A 19,730-nucleotide genomic window follows, 5' to 3' on the forward strand; every position below is an offset into this window, starting at 1 on the left:
ATCACACATTCATAGCTCATTTGTTTTGTGCTGTTGAAGAACATCTTTCTCCTGCTTTTCTTTTAGTTGCACATTGGTGGGTACATGCAGTGCATGCTCTTCCACTCTACCTAGAGGATTGTCGTAATCAGAACAGAGTAGTTGTTGTGGAAAACATGTTTTAAAAGTTCTCAGCTGTAGTGAGGATTTATTTGTGATGTGTGAAAGACAAAATATCACATTACTGAACATTTCAGAGAGGGGAATTTCCTCTTTGCAATAGACATTTCCTGTTTCCTGAGGATCATGCATGACATCTTGAAAATGTTTCACCGTTAGAACACTTTGGCAACAAAGCATGGCACACTGTACTCTGAGGGCCTCTGCTGAGACAGGGCTCAGACACAGATTGTGACCAATCCAGGACTATTAAACACAGTTCTTAAAATAGGGCTATGAAAGTCTTTTTTTCTCTCTCTCTCTCTCCCTGTGACATTATTGTCCTGAGATTGTGTTGTTTTAATCCTCTGAGTAACATTTTCACAGTATACCCAGGAAAAGCTGAAAGTGGGGTATTAGGAACAGATAATTCCTGTATTTCTCTCATTGCACAGTGCTAGATTCTAGCTATAGGGTAAAAGGGACATAGTAAAAAAAAAAAAAAAAAAACCACATTCTGCCTGAAAATGTCTGCCTTATGTTGTTACAAGTAACACCTAAGAGCAATATAACTCAGAGAGACAACTGGTAAAAACAACATTTTTCTTTATTTCTTCAGTTTGTCATGTTTCTGCATTTGACAGCACAAAGTGTATAGTGTCTTTTTCTCCTCTCTATCAGCTAGACAATTTCCCTGATATTTGTGTGGGTCTTTCAAAGAGGAACAGGGGAGAGAGAAAACATTTTGAAAGACAGAAAAAGAAACAGTTGTAAAATCAAAAATAAAAATTGGCAAAGGGCCTCAATGACAGGTGTAGCATTGCAACTACTCCTATCTTTTTTTTAAAGATTGGCTAGATTTCAAGTTGACAGTGTCCCTTTAAGATTTAAGTCCTGCTGAGGCTGTATAACACAGCACCGTAAAGTATAAGTGTCAGTGAGCTACATTTAAGAATGCACTGAGCTGCCCAGAAATCATTTAAGGGTCTGTTGAATGTACCCTGATGACAACAAAGCAGCACATAAGTCTAAAGGAACTCTGCTTTTAAAATAAATCATCATATTGCCTGCTAACTTTATTTTATGTGGCGAGACAAAAGACACTGGGAAGTTGCAGAGTCAATACCTGTAATAGGTAGCATATTCTAAAGGACTCCAGGGTAAATTGAAGGAACTTGGGTTCTTGGACAGGTGAGATTCAGAATGAGAAGTTTTACTTGAAAAATATTATTAGCATCCCTAAAGAGCATAGGAAAGCTTTTTTCCACTCATTTTTAAAAAAAATTTCTTGATGTTCCTTTTTACATCATAAATTACATATAGAGCACATCATAAATGAATATGCTCAATCTATGGCATGATTTATATTTTGCAGGATTCTTGTGCTGCTGATACAGAGCCAGCTATTTTGGAGGGTGGCAAACAATTTGGTCTTTCAAGGAACAGCCACATTGCAGCTGCATTTGATGACACCAAAGTGAAGAACAGGTACAACATCTGACTTTTGTGATGTAATAGACATGAGGTCTTGTGTGGATGGCTGACAAGCAAACTACTCTGGATTGTATTCTGAAAAACTGCCTCCAAAACTGTAGGCACATTCTTGAGTGCCATTTTCCACGGCCTAGCTTTGCAAATATAAAAACACTGGTTAGCGCACCCAAATAGCATTTAGGCATGAAAATTGGGTAATGATTAATCTGCTTGAGTAGTATGCCCAAATGAACTTTGTGGGGGGGAGACGGTTATGTGTACAAAAGTGTTCTCAGTTTTAGAGGCCAGTTTTAGAGGCCAGGCCCTTTAGAAATGTTTGTACCATGGCCCATAAATATCGCAATTAAAAGTAATGTTTTATTTGTTTGTTTTGTTCAAACTACGTCTTAGGGCAGTTGAATGACAGAGATTGCAAAGAGCCAGTGTAACCAGTTAATATAACAGAATTAATAAATTGCACATGGGGAGGAAAGTGAAGTTCACTGGTTCACAAACCAGATTATTTTTCCTGTAATGAGCAGGTCCCTTTTTCTCTTTTCTCTTCTCTTCTCATGATTAAAATCAACCAGCAAGGTTACCTGTTGCATATTATGAACACCACCGAGATACACTCTCACACAGAAGAATTCACAGAATTTTCAGAATGAGCTGAAAATTATAACTGCACATTAGCTGGTCCTAGAGACATTTGCAGACACTGTGAAGCAATACTTGGTTCATTGCTCACTTTTGCAATGGAAAAGTGTGACAATAGGTGCTCCAAGTGAGACTAGTGAATTTTTTATTCACCTTCCTAGTCTTGTTCATCTCCTTTGATTGCACAGGCAACCTTTATGCTGACTTTTCCTAATTTTGAGTGCTTGACTTAGTAAATTTAATGTTATTTTAACATAGTTTTGTGTGTAATTTCTTACTTTTAAAAAAATAACAAGGCGAAAAGACAAATTCCATTATATGGTATAACTTTGACATCCACATGGGTCATCAGCAGGGTTGGGACCTTTAGCTCCACCACAAGGACCTCTGCTCCACTAAGGACCTCTGCCCCTTGAGCTAATGGAGTAACTGCTAGCAGTAGTAGGATTTTCACCCTCTATGTGGGCCAGCGGTAGGGGATCCAATGGGTTTCATAGATATTTGTTGGCAGCTGAAGAAAAAGTTGCCAGAATATTTTAACATGGGCTGAACCATTTTGACTGACATTTAAAAGAAATCAGACTGAGGTTAGACACGCAGCATAGAAAATTTCAGCCCAAACAGTTAATGTTTGGCCAAGTTAGAAGCAACGGAAAACAGGGTGTTATAAAAGGAAGTGTCAGAAAACTTTAATAATAGGTGATGTTTCCAACCCCATCCGCAATGCCAAAACTGACCTGCTGCAAAAGATGATCTCAGTCTTTATGCAGTATGACTCACTAAAATGCCAACATTAGCCAGATTTCTCCTATATTAAGTGTGTGTGTGTGTGTGTGTGTGTGTGTGTGTGTGTGTGTGTGTGTGTGCATGGCCTTTAGTACATAGGTACGGTAAATTTACAAATGAAGATGTATTTTTTTCTGATAGCAACTGTATCTGCAATTTAGAATTCCATCTGGAAAAACCACACTGGAATTTTTCTCTTGTTGTGGGTCAGTGCTGTATTGGACAGTATATTTCTCCACATTCTTAGGTGTTGTACGAACAAGTGCAATACAGCTCTCAGGTCTGAATGACATTTAAGTTTTGATGGACAAACAGAAGCACTAGTATCTGGCTTCTTAACAATTACTTTTCGGAGGGGAAGAGAGAGAGAATTAATTTTTCCTGAGTTTGATTTTGAGAAAAAAAAATTTTGACTCTGTTTTTGCTTTTCAGGCTCACAATTGAATTTGAAGTCCAAACAGAGGCTGACTCTGGCTTGCTTTTTTATATGGCCCGGATCAACCATGCTGATTTTGCCACTGTTCAGATAAAGAATGGACTGCCTTACTTCAGCTATGACCTGGGGAGTGGGGACACCAACACAATGATTCCAAACAAAATCAATGATGGCCAGTGGCACAAGGTACAATGCAGTGGGATGCTTAGAAGTGCTAGAGAGATCCTTGACTTGTTTAGGATATCTGCCAGATATCTATATGGGCTGAATTTTTAGACACTGGCACCTAAGTTGGGCTTGGAGAATTTTTGCTTTCAGATACACACAAGCAATTGTAAGTACATTTACATATGTTCATATTCTGCTAGGTGCCAATATTTGAAAATTTGACCCCTCAGTTGAGATATATTTTTGGTCACAGTTAGAACATTCAGCATGTGTAGCTGGGAAACCCAGGGAAGATTCTAACGTTCTCCTCACCTGGCTAAGCTATCTAAGTAATGGAGCCTAGGAGACTTGTTGGAGGATTTCCTGCGCAATGAGACACATTGTTAGAGCTAACAGTCTTTGGGATATCACTGGCTGAAATGTGACATGATTTTGAAGGCCAAAGAACTTTTTTAAAAAAAATCAAGTCAAGTCAATTTTGTTTGCACTGTTAACTCATTGGGGAGCAAATATGATATTCATAGACATGTTTGCAACGTTTGTGGGCTTTAGAAAAGGAAATGCTTATCAATAAAAAATGCCATTGTCCTCTGGATAATGGGTAGCAAATCATATCACAACCATCCATATAGTATCTACTGAAGAGAGGTAACAAACACATTGTAAGTCATTAGGTACACAGAGAACTGTCATGATTTACTAAATTTTGGATAGAGCTGTTCCTCTAATCACAACACAGACTAGCATAAATTAAACATTGAACAAGGAGTGGGCTTATTAAAGGAATCAAGGAAACACTATTGTCCTGGTTTCTAATATTTTAATAGGCTAACTACTAAACTGTACCTGTACGTGACATGATACTGCCTCGATGGCACACTCTGAAGCAGCACTACAAGATCTTGCTGCAGCAGCTCATAACTTTGGCCTCACCATCAGCCAAATGAAAACCAAAGGTTGTTATGTACCAGCCCTCTCTTCAACAATCTTACCAAGATCCACCATTAAGCTTTGAAGATATTATGCGCCAAGTCATCACACAGTTTACTTAACTCTGCAGCACATTTGAACAACAAAACGACCTTGAACATGAAGGGGATGTGTGCAGCCAATGCCGCATATGGTTGCCTCCATCACTGAATCTGGAAGCAACATGGAACCTGTCTGCAGACAAAAATAAAAGTCTATAATGCTGTAGTCCTCATAAAATTACTCAGTGGGTACAAACTATGGACCTGTTTAGCACAATAAATAGATTGATCATTTCCATTTGCAACACCTATGATGAGTGCTTGACATCAAAGCAGGACCATGGTTCAAACATGGAAGTCCTGGAGAAAGCTGGTGTCTAGAACCCAGGCTTACAAAGCTATCAGGCTCCTGACATCACCATGCTGCCACCCACTTGTGCTTCATGACCTGCTGTGGACACAAACCAGGGAAGTCCTGACTCAAGGGGTTTGACAGGCAGCAACCTCATGGCTCTTGACTGGTTCCTCATCCTATATAGACCCAAAGGATGTTCCAGGAAGTGTCTAGGCAACAGTCTAGATATTCTGTAGCTGCCACAACCATTTCTGCTCCTGAACTCCTGGTTTCGACCTTACCTTGACTTGAACTTCACCTCCTGAACCCCAAAACATGACTCGGATTCTGATCGTTGGTATCGACCCTGGCCTGGAACCTGACTCTGAACTCCTCCACTGCTCCCAGCCTTAGGTTTTCCCCTGCTCTGACCCTTGGTCCTGACTGCCCTTGTTGGTATCCTGATAGCTGGTTCAGTCAGCTTCACAGCTCATTTGATCTGGACACAATTGAAATAGACTGACCATGTAATTTGTATTCCTGAGATCCATTTATCAAAACAAGTCATATTCCGAAGTAAGGTCCAACAATCGTAAGCACAGAGAGCAGATGAAATGCTTCAAAGACACCCTGAAACAAAATGTGTGCAAAACAAATATTTCTGACTCAACCTTTCAGCAACTGGCAGCTGATTGTACTGCATGGCACCATGCTGCAAGGGTGGGCATCCATAACTTTGAGAAGAATCACGTTGAGCAGCTGGGTGCCCAGCACTAGGCACAGAAACAAAGTGCAACTTGATCACCACAACTAGGCAAATGGCTATGTCGCCAGTACGGTAAATATTGTTCTTCCCGAATTGATCTATGGAGTCATGCAAAAGCCCATTAATACAAACTATGATTGTCTATGTCATCCTTAAAATTGAGGTGACTAGCATCATTACCATTACATGGGCACTTTAAACTATTACCTTAATTTTGCTAGCATGTATACTATGCCTAACATCTAGTCCTCTTAATACACAGAAGCATTGCTGCACAAGTCACTGGGGATTCTGATACATATCTTTGGAGAGAGAATGGTTTAGCTGTAGTCATGAGCAAAGCTTGAACAATTCCTCCGCCACTGTTGTTCCTCCGTATGATTCACATCCTATTTTTCTTAATAGGAATCTTACTAAGCTAGTGTGTTACCTTTACTCCAACCTGAACTATGATTTGTAGCAAGTATAAGCTAAAGGAACAAGAAACTCAGTCATGGGATATAGTTCTTAAATATGTGCTGTAATAAACCTTTACGGTGGATATCATTAAAAATTCAATATTTACTATCCCAAGTGCCTGCAGTTAGCATGGTATCTTCCTAAATCTAGAAGAAGAGATGCAACAGCAGTGCTATCACTTCAGTGAGGCAAACATTGAATTTTCAAATGCCACCCCCTGTATGGCTAGTAATTCTAATACAAATACTCATGATGTTTTCTGGCATATTTCAATTAAGAGTTTAGTTCCATGGTTATACAACACAGATCAGTGGAGTTCTAGTCCTTAACAAGGGCTGCTAGGCACTACAGCAGTACAAATAATAAGTAGTAATAATATTGTCTGTCTTATTCTGTACTTGGAGTATTATTTGGCTTCAAGTAGAAATCTGAAGTTGCACTTTGGAAAGTATCCTTTGCTCCACAGTTGTCTGGTTACCAGAAAACTCTCTGTAATATGCTTATTTGTGTTTTATTTCTAGGTAAAAATATTTCGAACCAAGCAAGAAGGAATCCTTTTAGTAGATGGTGTTTCAAACAGGACCACCAGCCCCAAGAAGGCCGATATCTTGGATGTTGTGGGAATGCTGTATGTCGGAGGATTGCCCATTAACTACACAACTCGAAGAATTGGTCCAGTAAGGAATAAAGTTTAATAAGCCATTTCACAGCATTTAAATATGTGTCGGCCGGTATCACCATCTTCATTTATTTTCCCAAATATATAGGCAAATAGATAATAGGGCCTATCCAACTCTTCTTTAAGTATTTGGAAAGACCTGAGTTAGAATCCAGTTACTGCAAAGAATTGAAACTGGTCCATAGTCATTCCTGTGGGGAGAGGAGAAAGCTCTGTATACTTGTGCACAACTGAAGAGAATGAGCTGCTCAGTTCTATTTGTCTCCTCTCTGTCCCATGGAGAAACTTCCTAATAGTGGGGCATATCCTAAGGAAAGTAGTGGAAACCTAGACTAGACTGGACAAAACACTCAGGAATATATTGCAGTAATCCTGCTTTGCTAATGGCATGTACAAGATGACCTAATATTGCTTATTCTTTTCCATTTCTAATGTCTATTGACTTCTCAGACTAGTTTAAGGCCCAGGTCTTCACTCCCTTATAGGTAAAAATCCTGGAATTGCGTTCTAATGGAGAAAATGTCCTTGTAGCTCACCTGGGGAGGAGGATCCTTCACAGAGAGGCCAGGGTCATGCTCTCAGAGGCCCTTTGGCATTGTCTCTGCACCCCCCTGAATTTTCACCCTAACCCCATTAGGGCAGTCTGAGTAGACTCCAGAACCATCATAGGCCTGAAGCTACTGTATCTGTTACACCTAAGCTTTGTCGGACTGTTTCTTTAATACAGCTGTCAGACCTGTTTCTTATTTAGCCATCCTGTGCACTTCTGCCCAGTTCAGCTGGATCTTCCTAAGCCATGATCTGCCCACTAAGGCTGGGAAATTGCCTTCCACCACAAACAGTGGCAATTTAGCAGTCTGCCCATTGAGCTCCACCTTAACATCAGTAGTGCCCAACATGGGTGCAGTTTCTCCAGTGTATGTCTTCAGAACAATTTTTGGCGGCTTAAGAGGGAGATGCTTTAGCTTCTCTTTATACACAGTGTCTGAGACCAGTGAAACTGCTGTGCTGTCCAGTTCCATGCGTAGAGGTTTACCTTCCAACAGCGGGGTTACCCAGTATTCATGTGAGCCAACTGCCATGGACAAGACAGGGAGTGGCACTTTGATCATCCTGAGTCTGCTCTACCATGTGCAGATTTTCCTTTTTGGTCCGCCAGACAACAGACTCCTTTCCTCTGATTTGCCTGTTGTTTGACTCTTCTTTCTTTTGTTTGCTGGCATGCTCAATGTGTCGCTTTTTGCCACATTGTCGACACACTAGGTCTTTACACCAGCATTCCAATGCATGGTGACCCAGCTTTCCACAGTGGTAACATTCCTGGCTCCCCACTGTCTTGTGGGTAGGTTCTTGTGACACCTTATGCATTCTGGTCGATGCACTGAATTGTTGGGCTTCCTTTGCGGCCAGCTCCATAGAGATTACAATTTCAATGGCCTTCTTCCAGGTGAGCTGGGCCTCTGTCAATAGGCGCTTCTGTATTGCTTCATTGTGCAGACCACACACTAACTTAACACATCATTAAATTCACAGTGCTCAGCAAGCTTCTTCAGAGCTACTACAAATTGCACAATTGTTTCACCTTCTTCTTGATTCCTTTTGTGGAACCTAAATCTCTCTGCAATTACCAGCGGTTTTGGAGAGAAATGCGCCTCCAGGATTTTCACAATGTCAGTGTAAAATTTTGTCTCAGGCTTATCAGGGTGCACTAAACTGCACAATAAAGTATAAGTTTTAGCTCCTAAACACTTAAGAAAATGGCACTTTCTTTGCATCTGTAACTTCATTTGCAATAACAAAAAGCTGAAAGCGCTCAGTATTTGAGTTCCATTTCTCTAGAGTCTCATCAAAAGGTCCCAGGGGCCCCCGTAAATGTAGTCATTGCTGCCCCTCTTTTTTTTTCCCCCTCCTTTCTTTCTCTTGTTTTTTATTCATGTGTGTTGGGGTCATTCACACACAATTGCTGGTGATTTCCATTCACTAGCACTGCTTTGCCCCATTCCCAGTCTGTCTGCTTCACTTTGGTCAGAACAAAGCAGAGCCTGTTTTAGTTTCAGTTTGAACCGTCAGTGTAAACAGCCCAGCCCCCAAAACATCAATTTCTTACATTGACTTTTACTTCTTTGTCAGTGCAGCACAGGTCGATCCCATCCTCTGTCGCCACTTTTGTTATGTTAAATCCTTGGAAAGTACTTGTATTCTGAGAGAAATCAGCACAGAACACACAGAGAGATGCAAACCCATGAAAAGTCTTTGTTGAACTACACTAAAACTAGCCAGGACTGGCTGAGCTATCCCCTAATAGTTTAACTCTATTGCTATGGCAACAAGCTAAGCTCTGAATAAGACAAGACACAAATGACACAACAATTTGGATCTCCAAAAGCATATCTGAGATTTCAAACATGTAAGAGCCACACTGAACTATACATAAAAAATAAGTTCTAGAACTTTCAAATTCTTCAAAAATGCAACAGAAATTCATAGATACTGTTCCCAGGAGAAAGAGGTCACCAGAACTGTTGTCCAAATAGAACCCATACAGATAACCGAGTCACTCCAATAATAATAGATGTGTCAGATTCCAACAATCTTTATACTCCTTGGGATTTAAATGAACTTATGATTTCAAATTTAACTCTGAAAGTAAAATCAGTGTTTGCTTTTCAGTGATCCTCAGTAAGATGCATTATGTGATATATTATTAGGGTGTTGTGCCGCTGACAGCTTGTGAAATCTTTGAAGCAAGGTAAGTTGAAGGCACAGATCATCTAAGTTAGGGATTTGTAAATTCCATTGAAATCAGTGATCTTAAGAGCTTTACATGTGTGTTACTGAGAACAAGATTTGTGTGTGTGTGTGCCTCTCCTCCCTACTCAGTGTTGCCTCCTTCCCCTCTCCCCCCACTCTCTGTAAGTTTGTGTTGTTTCTCATTGTCTCTCCCCCCCACACACACACACCAAATGCATGTGTGTGCACCCCTTTTGTCCTTTGGAATGTGTCTTGGCCATTTACCCTTCCCCTCCCCACTATTATCACACTCCAGCATTGGCCAATAACTTCTTTTAGAGCCTGTCAGCCCTCTGTACTCCTGAGTTTCCTCTCTCCAGCCTCTGCAAGACCTAGTTGTACAGTAAGTGGCAGACTCTCAGGTCTTCTTCAGGGAGGAGAGAGGAAATGCTGCTCTGCACAGCATCAAGCAGCAAAGGAAAAAGACATTTTCTGAAATGGGAGGGGGGGAGTGCTAGCACCTCACACCAGTTACACAGATTCATGCAATCCCTGCTGCTTCTTCCTTTACAGGTCATGCAATGAGAATAATAATAATACCTAGCTTTCATAGTGAAGGCTTGTTAAATTGTAAAACACTGATAAAAATGCAAGAAAATCCTGCAAATAAGATCTCAGATACAACCATACAATAGTCATAGATAAAGTTATATGGAGGGCCATATGCTGCCATCAGTATTTATGCAAAACTTCCATTTGCTTTCAGTAGGAGTTCCATATTTAGAAGGATGTGGCCCAATATAAGCATAGCTTTAATAGGTAATAGCCCGTCCATGGAATGATAAACAAAAATGTAGTAATGATACAAGTTATCTTTGTCCACTAGTTTAACTGGAAAGTATGGACCTTATTCAATTACAGAAGTAAAGTATGGACCATTACATTTCTGCATTGCCTGTGCAATTTGGTATATTTCATTATGCAGTATATTATTTTTATGCCCCTTCCATTAAGCCAAAGAGATGTGACTCAGTTTTGTGAGATCTGATCCCTAGAATTTCAGAAAAGCAACATTAGTCTGCAGTGTGATGGAAATTAGATACTGATTACTGTCAGATATTATGGATTAGCCATGTAAAGTTCAAGACTCATTCAGCTCCGCAAATCCAGCAGCGAGACACAGACTTAAAAGAAGGAGTACTTTCTGATGCCATAATTGAGCCTTTACATACCAGCATTTCTGCTTGCTTTTCATAACATTCTCTGTTTGAAAATTGTACCCAGGTCACCTACAGCATTGATGGTTGCATTAGAAATTTTAAAATGACAGAGGCTTCAGTTGATCTGGATAATCCAACCTCCAGCTTCAATGTTGGCAAATGCTTTACCAGTGTAGAGAAAGGAACATTCTTTGATGGAACAGGCTTTGCCAAAACAGGTAACAATCTGCAATTTTCTAGTGCTAAAAGATAAACAGTTATAGCAGGTGGGATTTTCAAAGGCATTCCCATTGCCTAACCCCCATCAACTTCAGTGGGAGCAGAATTAGGCCAACTCTGAGCACTTTTCAAAATCCCACTCAGTATGTTTAAATGTTATGTCTGGTGTTTGATCTTGTGTATCTCCAGCAAAATCTCATATTAAAAACTGGTACCATGAGCCACTATTTTACACTGGATTTTAGTTGGACTAAAGTGTATTAATAGTGTTGTGTTATCTTGTACCACTTGCAATGCATTGCATATTACCATTATGAATAATACTTGTAGCTGTTTTTCTAAATTTATTACTGTATGTTTTCCATGCCCTAGTTGGAACATATAAAGTGGGAACAGATCTACTGGTGGAGTTTGAGTTCCGTACTACTCGAATGAATGCTGTTCTGCTGGGAATCAGCAGCCAAAAAATGGATGGACTCGGCATCGAACTGGTAGATGAAAATGTGAGTGAAGGCGTCATGCAGTGCAGGCATCATCTGCTACATTTCTGGATATCTGTAGTGGATTAATGTGTTTTAAAATGCATGAAGAAGTTTAAACTCTGACTTAACGTCAAGGCACCTTCCACTTTTGCTAAGTTGTAACGTGTTATTCTGCAATACTGCTGTGTTTCCTGTTTTATAGCATTGGTCCTATGTTAGCAGGAATGTGCAGAGTTGTGGGCACAGTGTCTGTCATATCATTAATATCAGTCCCTTATGTGTGTTTCTGGTCTTAACTCAATTTTCGTAGATAGTTTAATTAACCACTCCATTGCACTTAAAAGTAAATAGCTCTGTTTTGTGTAGGACCCACACAAAACCAATATTTTGTTGTCCTTTTATCTAGTTTCACAACAGAAAGTTGGCTAACAATGCCCACAACTTTGCACATTCCTGCTAATCTAGGCCCTGATGCTGCACATGGATTTACACAAGTGAGCTCTGTTCACTTCAGTGGGACTTTGTATGTGTGCAAGGATCCACCCACACAGATCTGGGTGCAGGATCGGAGCCATGGTTTCTATATTCTAGTAATGGAAATAAACAGAAAGGAGCTAAGATGGCTTGTGTTGATTTAGCAATGTAATAAAAAGACAATTTATGTTTACATTTATTTTAAATCAATATGTAGCTTTTGGGAAGATCAGATATGATGAAAACGAGATCACCATGGTATGTATAATTATTATTTTGATAACTAGTCCTTTTCCCCCTCTTTCATGTTACATTCTCCAGTTGATGTTCCACGTGGATAATGGTGCAGGCAGATTCTCTGCCATCTACAAGCCTGACAAACCAGGAAGCTTGTGTGATGGACGGTGGCACAAGGTTACTGCAAACAAGATCAAGCACCGATTAGAATTGACTGTGGATGGGAGTGAGGTGGATGGGAGCAGTCCAAATGGAGGCTCGAGCTCTACGGACACTAATGATCCTGTCTTTGTTGGAGGATATCCTGGTGAGTGTCCAACACACAAACAGGGCATTATTCCTGCTCTCTAGTAATCATGCTTTGCCAATGTCTTAAATATAATTTTGTTTCACACACTAACCTCAATGGGGATTGCATGGTTTTGAATATCCAAACTTCTCTACAGTATAAATACCAGTTATCAAAATTTCATTCTTGTGCCTTTGAGGAACAGGAGTTCTCAGCACTGAATCTCAGTCATGTGCTGCCAATATTTCAGCTAAGGATGCCTATAGTTGTTTTTCACCTTGAGCCTATAATAAACCCTCTATCCTAGGGAGTGTATGTACTTGCAGAGAGGAACAACATGACTCTATTCCTTTCTATTCACATTTAAACAAAAACACTTTTTCATAGCTAAGCCAACGGCAACAGCATTTGACAAACTTGAACTGCTAAAAATGTTTACGTATTGTTACTGGAAAAATGGCAGGCTGAGCATACTGATCATATAGCACAGATCTTGGCCTGTGAAATTTGATTTAGGGGAACAATCTGGAGAAGATAAGGCTGTCCTTCCCTGGAAACGTTTTGAAAATATTGCCATTTGGTGCAATCGGGTCTATTTTTAAAGGCAAAACAAATACTAGTCTTCAGAAGTATTTTTATGAGGCCCAGTTATTTTTATGAGGCCCAGCAAAGTTATTTCTAGCAAGGGTGAAGAGGCAGGATCCAGAAATGAGGTAAACGCTACAAGAGGCCTCCTTCCTTACTCTACTAATAGTGAATATTCACAACTAACTGTTCACAACAATCAACAGACCAAGAATTATTTGAGGAATAATTTAATTTTGAAAATCAAATTTATGAAATTTATTAAATGTTCATAATATTGTTTCCTGCGAATTTTGTAGTACTCTAGTGCTGTTTTGTGCTAGCTTGTGCACGAAGAGAAGCTAAATATGTCAGTCAAGGGTGCCTAATCCAGTGCCCATTGAAGTCAATGGAAGGACTCACATTGACATCAGTGAGCATTGCATTGAGCTCTAAATTATTTTCTTTGCATTTTTCTCCATTCTAATTAATATACTACAATGTACCCAGTAACACTTAGCTTTCGACCCCTCCAAATGTTATCTGATATGTTTCTCTGTATTGTTTGGTATGTAAGAGAAAGCCATGCTCTGTCACGCTGGCCAAATCAGGAATGAGTGTTGTGCCATAAAGGTGTTCCCAGTGTGGGGTATTTTTACAGCAGCCCTTAGACACTAATATAAGAATTGGTGCTAAAGAAAAGTTTCCAGTGGAGTGCATAACAAGTTAAGAGCTGCATTTTGCTAAAAGAAGTGCAATCAGGTGTAACATAGCAGTCTATATAAAACAAACCCACACCACTTATCTTGGAATGATACCCAGGAGCTGAGTTAAAGCTGCATACTAAAATGTGAATCCATGTGATAAATAATTTATCATGCACCTTTGACCATCTCTCCTCCTTCTGTTGACTAATCCATCTCCCCCAAGCACCTCAACAGTCTCACACACCTGCCTTTTTTTAATCAGCCTGCCAGAGAAATGTTTTGTTTTCCTCCCAAATGTGGAATTTTCCCAATTTAGCCTTGCCCGAGGCACAGAACAGACAAAATTCAGTCCAAGACCAGTGGCAGCTTTTCTATGTGTAAGTACGTCACAAATTTAAAGTCCATTATCATGGGATCTGGATTCATTAGTCCACTCAGGTTGCTTTATGCTTCATTAAACCATCTGGAATTGGCTGGTGGAGAATTCTCTTTGGCAGGGGAATTTTCCACCAGCAGAAAACTGTTGAGGGCAACTCCCTCCTGCACAAACAACTGTCTCTCTCCCTGCCCCCCCCCTCCCCATCCCCAGTGTAAGGAGAAGGAGGGGTCAGAGTTTTGGGGGTAAGGGCGGTGTTGTAGTGGAACAGAGCCGTGCCGTGCCCAATCCTTCATTGATGTAATGTCCCTGTGAAGTTCTGTCTTGAACAAAGGCTAGGCAGTAATGAATCCCCAACTGGCTCTCTGCAGCCATTATTCCACTCAGGATAAGTTGAGAAACAAGGCTGGGAACTTCAAACAATTGTGAAGGGGAGATTCCCCGCTTTCCACTCACTTCCAGCTTTCAGAGTTCCCAAGATGGGGGACTTTAAAGTCGTGACATTTTTAGGCGTGTACAAGCTATTTGGAGTCATTTTCAATGTTTTTATGGCTCTGTCTGAATCCAGTACAGTTGGACTCAGACTAGCTAAAGCCCCTGCCATTACGGGCACAAAGATACAAAATATAGTCCAAAAACAAGATATCCAAAACATTCCTAAGGTAGCCTCTCTGTGACATGTGTATCACAAACAGAATACACGGTACATGTCCTTTGGGGACGCGGCAGTCTCCCTGACAACTTTGCAAATGTTGTGAGTAAATGCACCCACCCCAGACACATGCTGATAAACCCACGTCAATAGATAAACACATGTAAATAGATTCCATGCTGGAGATGCACAAAAACATTATTTACCTGCCACATTCCATTTGTTAGTAGAAAAAATGCCATTTGGACCTCTCAGGAAGTTTGAAGGCTGTTTTGTTTAATGCCGTGAGCATCACCTGAACTGAATTGCATGACTTAAATGGAAGATTTAAATGAGCTCTGATTTTGCCAGTGGTACCTTGTGGATGAAGAAAGTGACAGGATTAGGTAGTTGCCACTAAATCATTTATCAAATGTGCTTAGAGGTTTTACCGCTCTCCTGCTAAAGAATGGAGTGCAGCAAGTAGATGTTGAAGAGTATATATTTGGGAATGCAAATGAGAGAAGAGTTTTGAAGAAGAAAAATGAGGTAACAACATTACTTTTTGTTTTTTTCAGCTGGTCTGAACCAGTTTGGCCTGACCACAAATATTCGTTTTAAAGGATGCATTCGTTCTCTGAAGCTCACTAAAGGCACCACTAAACCTCAGGAGATTAACTTCAGCAAAGCCTTGGAGCTGAAGGGAGTTCAGCCCCTATCATGCCCTACAAACTAACATGAGATCTTTCAACTTTTACATGCATCCGATTGTTTTAAGTGCCTCAAATTAAAAAAAAAAAAAAAACTTTATATATAGTACATTTATAATAAAATGTCTTTGTGCAAATATTTTGAGTTATGTCTGTGATGTATTTAAACGTATCTATTTCAAGGTAGCTCACAAAGGAAGATTAAATTAATAGTAATTCATTTTTTCTTTCTTTAACTGAATAAAGCAATAAGTTACTCTAATCTTTTGTGCTGTTTTTCTGTACTTTGAAATGGAATTGTTCACTGTAGCTTTTCATGAGGGTGACTGTCTAATATAGAGAAGTGTGTGTGTGTGTGTGCACGCACGTGTACTTTATATAAAAAATTGTGTTAACTCATTTCAATAATCAATTTTGTTTTGGTCACGCCCAATTTTTTAAAAATGCTTTTAAACATAATATTTTTATGAAAACTCTGCTTTGGATTAATGTACTGGTTCCATGCTGGGTTTGAAACAGAAATCATTTATCATTGCTAAGAAGAGGCAGTGCTGGGTGCTTATTGAGTTTGTGTGGTGGAGTTACAAAGACTATATTAGACTTAAATTCTCTACTATAGCATTTGAACAGCTTTGGAATGTAGTGTGTGTTTTTCGTTCGGAGACACAGAATCCAATGGGAGCAAATTGACATGGGGGATTAGTGTATTTAGCATTTCACAACTGGAGACCTGGCTTTAAACAGGCCACTAGTGAGAATGTTCGGTGACCATCTCCAGTATACATCCTACAGATGCCATATGTGGCAGAATTCTCAGACTTCTTTTTTATAACAGAGGCCTAGGACTGCTATAACAACAGTGCTGCAGCAGAGAGAAGGTGAATTGGCAGAGGGAGTTTGCACGGTATAGGTCTCTCATCTTGACCATCCTTTCTTTGTTGAAGAACAAACCAAACACTTAATTTAAAAGGAGCTTCCAAACCATGGCCCTTTTTTCTTCTCTAATGTCTCTTATGGTAGATGCCTTTATTAGCAGTCTGAAGAATTTTGGAAGGAGAGAGATGCACAGAAACATCTCCTACAAAAACCTAAGAACACTCTGTGCATAATGGTCTGAACATGGAGGGAGAGGTGAGTCAGGTCAGTGTGAAAAGTTGTTTCACAGGAGAGTTCTCCCTAAACTGCAAAGGCTTGGTGGGAGGGCCATCATCATGAATGCTGCATTTTGTATGATGATTAATTGGTCTGATGGCTGCTTTAACTTTCTTGTATATTGTTCCAAATTGCTAAACTCTGCACTTTCAAAGTTATGCGCAGGGGTTTCACGAACGAGTCCCATAAACTTCATTTTTGCCAAAAGTTCACAGCAGAATCTCCCTTCAATGCTATTCCTCAAAGCTGAGAGCTTCACATACAGGAGCAAAACTTTAAAATGATGCTTTAGTCTAAAGTATGGAAATGTGGTGGCGTTGAAAACCTGTGCTGTATATTTTTATGTGTTCCTAATTTCACATCCATTCTGAATCCAACACTCTCATTATGCAAGGAAGGGACCCCTGCTGAGCTTCATTTTCAAACCTACTGCTACCCAGGAAAAATGTAGCCTTATTTTCTTTTTGCATCCAATAAAACTCAGAAATATGTTTGTATATTGCAGCACTTCAGACATCTGAATAAACTCTTTGTATTCATAAATTTTCATTTTCATATACACATTCCTTCAAATTTCTGAGAGCAAAATTGTATTTTCAGCTCTTTACAGACAGCCTACAAAGGGAAAAATAGGTTTGTGCTGTACTTTGTACCTCCATGTTTCTTTATTACATAGAAAGAAGACCTAAGAGGTATGTTTAAAAACACAAAACTTTTTTTCTTTTTGCCTATATTTTTACCTTAGAAATACCAGGACTGTCAAGTCTGGTTTTCCCTCGTTTTGGTGGTGGGTGCCTGGGAGGAGTCAGATGTCAATTATGAGACTGCTCCTCTCTTAAATGGAGGGGTAGGGAGAGAGTTGGCTGACAACATTTCCCCAATTTTTGACAAAAAGTGGGTTTTCTGAGGAGACAGGCATTTTTCATTTTTGACAAAAATTTTCAGATTTTTCATTGAAAAAAATCAAACATCTGAAAATGAACATACAAATGTTTTTGGAAAACAAAAAGAAAATCAGTTTTCAGGTATCTGGGTTTCCGATTAAAACTTATGCATATTTTGCAAAAATAAAAAAAAATCCAGCAAATGAATTTTTTTCATTTAAAAAATAGTAATGGGAAATAAAATAAATTAAAAAAATATATTTCCTTACCAGCTCTAGCCAGTGTTGCTGAAATTTTAATATTCAGAATTTTTTCTTCCAGTCATTTCTGAAAAGTTTGAGTTTAAAGAAAAAAGAACAAAAAAACCAAAAAGCAGGGCTTTAAACAGAATAAATAATGAATTCCCTTGTCAACTAATCAGATTTCATTTGCATGGTATTTCTGATGTCGTAATCTTACCAGTTCTCCAGTCACCCAAGCTAGACAAGATCTGAATTTCTGATGTATATATGTATGGGGGGACTCTCTTGTGCCTCCTTCATGAATCATAAGTAAGCACAAGTGCGCAGACCTTTTTTAAAAAATCATCTTTAAGTAGCTGCTAATAATGTTTCGTGCAATGTTTCTGTGCTATAGCAGCTGTTGAAACAAGACAGAATTATTCAGCCTATATATTACTGCCCTATTATAATTCATACTGGAGAATACAGAGACTTTCTTCAAATGGCTGAACTGCTGCAAAATATGACACTTTGTCCCCTTTTTGACACAGAGTATACATAGGATATGATGTTTCTATTCAAACTGCAAAAGGCAAACTTTCTCTTTCATTTTTGATGCAGGATCCAGTATAAACTAAATGATGCACCAGAAATTAAAATGTGTAATGTCCAGAGCTGTCAACTAGTCACAGTGAATATAGGCAATTAACATAAAACAAATTAACTAGATTTAAAAAAAAAAATAGTCATGATTAATCTCAGTTTTAATCACACTGTTAAACAATATAGAATACCAATTTAAATTTATTTATTATAAATATTTTGGGATGTTTTTCTACATTTTCAAAGATATTGATTTTAATTACAGCACAGAATACAAAGTGATTACTTTATATTGTTTTTATTACAAATATTTGCCCTATAAAAAAGATATACAAAAGAAATAGTATTTTTCAATTTACTTTATACAAGTCCACTCAGTCCTATTTCTTGTTCAGCCAGTCACTAAGACAAACAAGTTTGTTTACGAGAGATAATGCTGCCTGCTCCTTATTTACAATGTCAGCTGAAATTGAGAACAGGTGTTCGCATGGCACTGTTATAGCCAGCATTGCAAGGTATTTACACGCCAGATATGCTAAATATTCATATGTCCTTTCATGCTTCGACTCATAGGCTCTAAAGTTTTATGTTGCTTTGAGCGCAGTTATGTAAAAACAAATTAAATAATTCCACATCTGTGAATTGCACTTTCACAATGAAGAGATTGCATTAAAGTACTTGATTAATCATGACTATTTTTTAATCGTGCTATTAATTGCAATTATTTTTAGTCATTTGACAGCCATAGTAATTTCAATAAAGAAACAAAATCCTAAGAAAAATGTCCTACCATTAGTTTTCCCTTTTTATATGTACTTTTTATGTTCCAAGGGGCCCAACCTCAGAACTTACAGCTCAACACCGTACCTTGAATAGTCAGTCCCTCTGAATATGTGCTAACTACTTATGCTAAACAATCTGTTCCACCTTGCATTTGCTGTGATGCTGGAAGTACCTTTCCCAGAACTGAAAAAGAACTGTCTGTAGTTCGAAAGCTTCTCTCTCTCACCAAAACCAGTTGGTCCAATAAAAGATATGACCTCACCCACCTTGTCTCTCTAATATCTTGGAACTGCCATAGCTACAACTACACTGCATCTAGCTGAATATAACACAGCATCTCTGTTTTCACTTGACTGCAGAGTTATTTTCTTGAGCAAATTTCACAACTTTTCTAATCGATTCCTCCTCTTTTTCTGTTTTGCTTTTTTTCCAGTAGAATATTTGGTTGGATGCAAATTAAAATGATCCTTTCTGCTTGTCTGTCTTTACACTTATTTGCAGTGTTTATTAACACTGTAATAATAATAATAAAGTAGATGTCTATGGTTTCCAAGTGGTTAACTTGTACGTACAGCATTATA

The 19,730-nt window shown here is 39.0% G+C and overlaps 1 protein-coding gene across 6 annotated transcripts in view; it reads left to right on the plus strand.

The window, feature by feature from the left end:
• The window catches only part of LAMA2 (laminin subunit alpha 2), a 482,162-nt gene extending 466,400 nt beyond the window's left edge, over nucleotides 1-15,762 (plus strand). For 5 of the 6 annotated variants that reach the window (XM_067546727.1, XM_067546728.1, XM_067546729.1 and 2 more), the window contains 7 exons: nucleotides 1,514-1,626; nucleotides 3,487-3,676; nucleotides 6,710-6,865; nucleotides 10,882-11,035; nucleotides 11,409-11,539; nucleotides 12,314-12,536; nucleotides 15,375-15,762. In XM_067546727.1, the coding sequence (XP_067402828.1) occupies nucleotides 1,514-1,626; nucleotides 3,487-3,676; nucleotides 6,710-6,865; nucleotides 10,882-11,035; nucleotides 11,409-11,539; nucleotides 12,314-12,536; nucleotides 15,375-15,532 (1,125 nt within the window). In that variant the 3' untranslated portion in view covers nucleotides 15,533-15,762. Of the gene's footprint in view, nucleotides 1-1,513; nucleotides 1,627-3,486; nucleotides 3,677-6,709; nucleotides 6,866-10,881; nucleotides 11,036-11,408; nucleotides 11,540-12,313; nucleotides 12,537-15,374 lie in introns of those variants that run through there. The other variant, XR_010919459.1, reaches the window with a different exon arrangement.
• The last annotated feature ends 3,968 nt before the right edge of the window (nucleotides 15,763-19,730 follow it).

The sequence above is a fragment of the Emydura macquarii genome, unplaced genomic scaffold (assembly GCF_026122565.2).
Source record: "Emydura macquarii macquarii isolate MOO-44397 ecotype Brisbane River unplaced genomic scaffold, CSIRO-AGI_Emac_v2 contig_1146, whole genome shotgun sequence".
Lineage (NCBI taxonomy): Eukaryota > Metazoa > Chordata > Testudines > Chelidae > Emydura > Emydura macquarii.